At 39.2% G+C, this 8,145-nt stretch overlaps 1 protein-coding gene across 1 annotated transcript in view; it reads right to left on the reverse strand.

Moving 5' to 3' along the window:
- cpne7 (copine VII) overlaps positions 1–6,784 on the reverse strand; it is a 59,525-nt gene extending 52,741 nt beyond the window's left edge. Inside the window, exons 1-2 of the mRNA XM_060865604.1 lie at positions 6,677–6,784; positions 4,077–4,458 (exon numbers count right to left, since the gene is read on the reverse strand). Coding sequence (XP_060721587.1) covers positions 4,077–4,250 — 174 coding nt within the window. The 5' untranslated portion in view covers positions 4,251–4,458; positions 6,677–6,784. The remainder of the gene's footprint in view (positions 1–4,076; positions 4,459–6,676) is intronic.
- Between the last annotated feature and the right edge of the window lie 1,361 nt (positions 6,785–8,145).

The following is an 8,145-nucleotide window of genomic DNA, read 5'->3' on the forward strand; positions in this document are numbered from 1 at the left end:
CAAGAAAAACACACCATGTGCATTTAACATCGTTTATATAAAAATATAACTGTTATATTTTCTGTCCAATACGGAATGATTTTATTACCATATGTTCTGTTCTGTTTTGCTTGCAAAACATCAGAAACTTCTCAAGTTTTCTTACTTTAAATTTATTACTGAATGTTCCAAAAGATTTTTTTTTTTTTAAAAAAATAATACAAATTATAAAATAATACCCCGAGGCCCTGATTTCCTTTAAGACCCAAAATAACGAGTACTAATTAGCGTGTGCGTTCTGATAAATTGACTCTGACTCATGAGGAATCATTTAGTGAATAATGTCATATATTTTTATATTATGATATTTAAATGAGATTTTTTTGTGTGAGATAATCGTTGTTGTGAATATTCTTTTCAAAACTTTATACTTATATACGTTATATACTCAGGTATAGCAGCAATGAGATGTGTTAAAACTGTTTGGATTATGATCTAAACGTGTGGAAAAAGAACATGAGGTTATTAATTAGGTATTAATGAGGTAAATAGTAAGTCATAATGTTCTGGTTATTTTAAGAGCATATTTCTGGTCTCAAAGCAGCTTTAGAGAACATAAGAAACATAATACAAAAAAGTCAAGATTAATATTAGACTTCTATTTAAATGTGTTTGTATTTATCCCTAATGAACAAGTTTGATGTGACTGAGGTGAGGAAAAACTCCCTTAGATGGAAGAGGAAGAAACCTTAAGAGGAACCAGATTCAAAAGTGAACCTCATCCTCATTTGGGTGACACTGAAGAGTGTGATTATAAACTGTTATAAATACCAGAGAGTGTTATTATGAATGTTAAATGGATGGTTTGGCTCAATCCATCCATGTCTAATGTCCATGTTATGATGAATTACACAAATTATTAAGCCTGTGTGACTTCTTCCAATCAGCAGTTAATTCATTATATGATGTCGCCAGAAGTTGATGACATTATGTTCTCTCAGGTGCCCCAGAGGAGTCATGACCCCTAGGATAAGAGCCACTGTTCTAAGACATGATGTTCCTGTGATTTGTGATGGACAGTTAGAGCTCACAGGTTTGAGTTTTCACGAGTCATTCACCAGCTCAGACACGTCCCACATCATCGCACCTGAAAGTCGCCGAGCAAAAGACTCATCCTTGATCTTCCCCAAAAAATAGAGATGCTTTATAACTTTATAACGAACATGTGCACATCTGATGACGGTGCTGGGTGGCAAACTGTACTGTAGCTAAATATTTGATCAACAAAGCTTAAAGTAAATACGAGTACATTTACATTTCCAGCCCACCTTATCCAGAGCAACTTACATTTTATACAACTGAGCAATTTTAGGGTTAAGGGCCTTGCTCAGGGGCCCAGAAGTGACACCCTGGTGGACATGGGAATCAAACTCACAACCTTACAATTGTTAGTCCAGCACCTTAACCACTAGGCTACCACAAAGGCTCTGTGCGTACTCTGTCCTCCTAAAAACTCTCCTGCGAGGCCATTTGCATACATTATCATGGATTTTGACCGACTCTGTCTTGCCACTGTCAGAATTAATGACCTTCCTGCAGTTCGAGAGAATAATGCATTCTACTCCAGGTTTGTCTTATGACTAATGAGAAAGTGCAGCTTTCCGCAATCATTCATGTTTTCAGCTCATTTTCATACGTCTTTATAAGCACAGAATTGAGATGTATGAAATAACGGCAGGTCAAAAGAGCCAGAACAAGCGGGAATGTCATTTCTTTCTGGTTATACACGGAGTCTGAGTAAACATCCAGCTCGAAACCTTTATATTTTGAAATGTCATTCCAGCTATTCATCATCTTTGTTCCTGCAGCACGCTGAGACCCGAGACGCTCTGTATTTCAACGTGACAAACCGCAGATTCAGAAAAGCAGCAGGGTTGAAAATTGCCGGATTGAGGTGCACGTAAACAGAGTCGTGGGCAATTAGTTGCTGAGTTTCTTCTGTTTTATAAAGCGTCATTTGATCAAGCGAAGAAAATAGACAGTACCGTCACTGTCTGAACCCGTGCACCATCCCTCACTGGGTTTACTTTGTTCTTTGTAATGTGCAGTTGTAATAATAAAGTGACAGGATTAAGATTTCATCCCGACATATTCCCGCAGACAGGAACTCACCGACTGTCTTCAAAACCACGGCTGTGGATTCAGATAATGTTTTACTGAAACAAACACAACTTTTTTCTTTTATATGGAAAACTGATGGAAAGCTTCTTCTTCTTCTTCCATTTCTCAAAGCTTTCTGCTGCTGTGAAACGATCCCTCATGGGACCACACACACTAATGTTTGTAGCCGAGAAGCTCTTTAACTGCAAAATCAATTTCACTGGCCTTTTACCCTCTGAAAATACTCCAACTATTCAAATCGTTAGTCTCATTGTTTAAATATGTACAATGATATTTTGGCTATTTATTAGATGTTTCTGAGTTTTGGATTAAACTCGTTTCAATTACAAATCCTGTTGAATAGGAAACAGGCTAATTAATAAAAAAATAAAAAAGAAACCCAATAATACTCTATAATAAGCTGGACACATGTATTATATATGTAGGGAATAAAACACGTTGAGGATGCGATTTTATAGAAAAATAATCAATGATAAGGTGACGTTGTAACAGTCCAGTCCTGTAACAGCACACGACCTTTTATCCATTTATAGTTACGTTTAATGCCCACAAAGCAAGTTAGCTCCTGTTATCCTTTATATTATAGCAGCTGTAATCATCCCTTGTTTTATTTCTCTCAAAGTTAACAAGAACATAGTAAAAGCCGGCGAAACGATTTATAATCACACTCTCCGGTGCGAGCTGCTTTGTGACAACAGTTAAAAATTCAGCTTGTTCTATTCTATTCAAATTCTATACTATAACACACGTTAAAACAACTTTTTTTTTTATCTGTTTATGATTAAACGTAGATTATGTGAAACTAAGTTGTGAAAAGGAACTTGTTGATTTTTTTTCAAACATTATTCAGTCTCAGACTGCATACGACTGCATTATTAAGCTTTAGCAAGAATCTGACTAGCTGAATTGATGCTAGTCTAACCTGGCATTAGAGTATACCCAGTTAATGCTAACAATTTACCTCAGCATGCTAGTTATTACCTAAATATGCTAGTTCTTACCTCAATATGCTAGTTCTTACCTCAATATGCTAGTTATTACCTCTGCATGCTAGTTTTCACCTCAATATGCTTGCTATTACCTCTGCATGCTAGTTATTACCTCTGCATGCTAGTTTTTACCTCAATATGCTTGTTATTATCTCTGCATGCTAGTTATTACCTCTGCATGCTAGTTATTACCTCAATATACTAGTTATTCCCTCAATATGCTAGTTATTACCTCAATATGCTAGTTATTACCTCAATATGCTAGTTATTACCTCAATATGCTAGTTATTACCTCAATATGCTAGTTATTACCGCAATATGCTAGTTATTACCTCAGCATCCTCAGGTGCACCATTGGTTAAAGTTCTGGGTTAGTGTTTAAGCACCAGTCTGTGAGTGTTGTGTCCTTAAACAAGGCTCTTAACACTTTGTCCTTTAGGCAAGCTGTATTAAGATGAACCCTGTGCTCAGTCCACAACTTCCTAACAAAGAATTTCACTACGCTGTAATATACATGTGACAAATAACAACTTCTTCTAGAATAATCAATGAAATGGAGCAAGAACCAAGAAACACCTCTTTTTAAACAAATATTTGCTTAGACTAGAATAATGAAATAGGTCACGGGCAAATCCTCACTTTGGGGATTATCTGTATTCAGACACATGTGCATAGCTAAAGCGCTAACTATGTTGTGTAGCATGTAAAGGTCAGAGCAGATGATGAACCGGGGCATTTGTTTCTTTAATTTGTTTTCTTCTACACAGATGATGAAGAAAATAAATAAGACTAATTAAGTATTGCATTTTAGTTAAATAAAATACTTTAGTATTTAATTGCTCAAATATTTTCCTCAGAATTTATAAGAAGTCACACACTTGCACACACGCACACACACACGCGTACACACACTCAGCTCACACTCACCTCTGTCCACTGCCCTTGGCTCTGCACCAATAGGATGACACAGGGGTCTGACTTTTTCAGCGTGTCGCGGTCCAGCAGGGATTTACAGGACACACGCAGCTCCACTTTAGTGACGCAGGCCACCGGGCCTCCAATCCCGGCCACAGGAGAACTCGCTTCCTGCGATTCACTCATTCTGGCTCAGTGTGAAAAAAGCAACCAAAGATACCGAACAGGGAACGATGGGAGATTTGGAATGCGCAAAGGAGCAGCTATCAAGATGATTTAAAGGCATCCGCTGGTTAAGGAAGCAGGACAAGCGGTCATCTCTGTCCCAGGTTCTCTGTAGGTGAGGTTACACAGTGATGTTCTCCAGGTACATCAGGATGAGATCCGTGTCTACCTAAACACACAGGAGACATGTTTGATTTATTATTCTGAATCATCTCAAAGTCACATGTTGTATGTAAAGTTTAGAATAAGAATCGTTCTTTAGCACACTCTATAAACACGAGCGGATCGTGTAGTTCATCAGAACCTTGATTTTAATAAGAACCCAACAGTGTGTAGTAGAACCCTCATCATGATGCTCATGCAACGATCACTTTATGACGCTGCACCATGTCATGGTCAATACTTAATGCACAGCTCATTAATTATGCAAAGGAGCAATTCTGTGGGGTGTGAATGCAGATGTGTAACACACACACACTTCTTCTGTAAGGTCAAAATAATTCACTACAGTTATTCTGAATACAGCAACAACGATTAAAGTTAGAATTTATGACATTCATGAGCAGTGATGTGAAGAGAGAGTCTGAAGTCTGTAGGTGTCTTATACACTGAATGTAAGGTAGTGTATACACACACACAGACACAAACACAAGCACACACACACACTAACACACACAAGCACACACAAACACATACACACAGACACAAACACACTCAGCACACACACACACATAAACACACACACACACACGTTTGCTCTCTGTCATTCTCTCACAGACACATTCTAAGTCTCTCTTACGCTCTTTCTCTCTCGCACACACACGTACACATATACTATGTTTATTTCCATCTCTCTCACACACATACTGTGTCTGTCTATTTCTATCTCTCTCTCAGTCTCTCTCACACACACACACACGCAAATATATGTCTGACTTTTTATTTTACACACTCTCATACTCTCTCATACACACACTCACACAGACACACACACACGCAAATATACTATGTCTGACTTTTTATTTTTCACACTCTCATACTCTCTCATACACGCACACTCACACACACACACACACACAACACATACACAAAACACACACACAAACACCAGTATACTGTACTGTGGTTTTTCTCATACACACATACTCTTGCTCTATGCTTTCGCGTTCTCTCTCTCTCTCTCTCTCTCTCTCTCTTTCTCTCTCTCTCTCTCTTTCTCTCTCATTGTCTCACACACACACACACACACACAGTGCAGTATGTACATGTTCTTTCATTTTCTCTCTCCATCACACATGCACAGACACACTGCCTTTCAGATACATATCTATTTCTTGATTTTTTTTCTTTCACACACATTCACACACACGCATACACACACACACACACACACACACACACACACACACACACACACACACTTTTTCACCTCTATTCCCGCTAAATGAAAGCTATAAATGTGTCTAGTGCCTTGTTATGGGTGATGTATGGTGCAAATTCAGAGCACTGAAGTTGATCTTGTGCAGAAATCAGAAACCGAGATGGGATTTTTAATCGAAAATCTGCGAAACGGAACCGAAGTTTCAGTCAATGTTGGATTTAAATCTGTCTATATAAAATGATTCACTCCTGTCTCGATTTGTATTTAGTGCCACAAAACACCAAGAGGAAATGATAAGTATATAATTATAAATACACAAGCTTTTAAAACTCAGGCGCGATGGAAACTTCTTTTTATTAGTATATTTTATTTTTGCCAAACAAAGCGCACAAGTCCAGCGCACAGGTCCAGCGCACAGCGCACAGCTCCAGCGCACAGCGCACAGCTCCAGCGCACAGCGCACAGGTCCAGCGCACAGCACCATCTTTACATCAGCACAGATTTGGACATGTGGACTCCACTGATGGAGTTTGTTCAGCATCACTAGGGCTTATAGTCACTCAATCTGCGCTTTCCAGCTTCACAACCACTCCCTAAACCATTATATTTCGTAACAAAGACAACACACACACACACAACACGGTTAGAACCCATTACTCCCCGTATAACAGTACAAACCCAGCAGCATGTTGGATATAAACTGGAAACGGCACGTGCATGACAACACCTGGAGTCCAGCTGTAATTGATTATTTCCTTTTTTCACTTCCGTTCCTTGTTCAAATCAAGATTTAAGTGTTAGTTTCGGTGCGTTTACTCAGCATGAGAAGCTATAAGCAAAAACAAAACCTCTATTCTAATTTAATTACAGAAATGCTCAAGCGCGCGCTCGCGATCTTCATCACTAGCGATTTTTATACCAATTGATAGTCGTTTATCGTTATAAAAACAACACACAGCCGTAGTTAGGAGTCAATAAATGTTTTACAAACGGTAGAGAGTCTCACCTCCTGCTGACGCAGCCGCTTTCTGGCTCAAATGCTTCCTCCAGAGATGCTGAAAATTTCCGAAACTCGGCGCGCAATTGGAGAGAGTGAGGGAGGAGGAAGAGGAAGGGTGGGAAAGCGCGCGCGAAGAACGGGGAAGGAGGAGGAACAGGATGAGGAAGAGGAAGAGATCATGAGCGATTAGTGTGGGAGCGTGTGGTGATGAAGGATGAACAGGGAGAGAATACATGAAAATGTCGGGTGGAAGAGGAGGAAGGGTTAAGTGTCGTGAAATAGAGGATGATGCTGATGAACAGAGCACAGTGAGAGGAGGAGGAAGACTAAGAGGAGAAGGAAGAGGAAGGATGGAAAAGTGGGGTGAGGATGAGGTCGTTGGAAGAAGAGTTAGAGGTCATGACAATGATGGTGATGATGATGATGATGATGATGATGATGATGATGATGATGAGTAGAAGAATACACTCAGAGGAGGAAAGGTAGTAAAGTATGGTGACGAGGAGGGGGAGGAGGAAAAAACTGTGAGAATGGGATAACTATGAGGATGAAGAATAAGAAGAAAGGAAAAGTGGGCTGATGATGAGTTCATAATGATGAAGACATGTTAGAGGTATATAGTGAAGATGAGGAGGGATATGATAGGGCGATGATATGATAGGTGATGTACAGAGGCCGTAAGGTGTCAGGGAGATGTTAAAGAAGAAGAGAAGTAGAGTAGTGGTTTAGAATGAAGAAGAGTAAAGAGATCTGAGGGAGGATGAGGAGGAAGAGGAAGGTTGAAGTTTGGCACAATGAAGATGTGGTGGGAAAGATGGCAGTGAGGAAGACTATGAGGAAGGATGCGAGAATAAATAAAGAAGATAAAAAGTATAATGACAGAGAGAGAGGAAAAGAGAGAGAGAGAGAGAGAGAGAGAGAGAGAGAGAGAGAGAGAGAGAGAGAGAGAGAGAGAGAGGATAAGGAAGGAGGAAGGAAGAAAACTGTTGAAATCCTGAAGCAAATTCTTGGAAAGGAAATTTTTCAAATTTTAATATTCATTTTTAAATAGTCCAAAAAAAAGAGTAAAATGTTACACCATATTAAACTGCAAAAAAGGAACAAAGATGGAATGAATCAAAGTTAGAAGAAGAAGAAGAAGAAGAAGAAGAAGAAGAAGAAGAAGAAGAAGAAGAACATAAACTATATTATGGGTCTAGTAAAGATATCAGGTGAGTAAACATTAGCTACTTTAAACATTAGACTGATGCTGAGCGTTGCTTGGTTCTGCCTCGGGTATAAACTTGTGGCATTTGTAGTGGTTTAAAAATTAGATGTAATTCCATGAGTGTCCAGTAGGGGGAACTCAAAGGCTGCCGGGAGTAGCTGACCCAAGCTATGCTGTGTGTCACAGCCAATACAGCGCAGCACGCAGACAACAGCACGAGTCCGTGTCTCTCTTATTTATATATATTTTCCCCCCTTTTTCAAGGGGT

Source organism: Tachysurus vachellii, chromosome 1, assembly GCF_030014155.1.
Source record: "Tachysurus vachellii isolate PV-2020 chromosome 1, HZAU_Pvac_v1, whole genome shotgun sequence".
Lineage (NCBI taxonomy): Eukaryota > Metazoa > Chordata > Actinopteri > Siluriformes > Bagridae > Tachysurus > Tachysurus vachellii.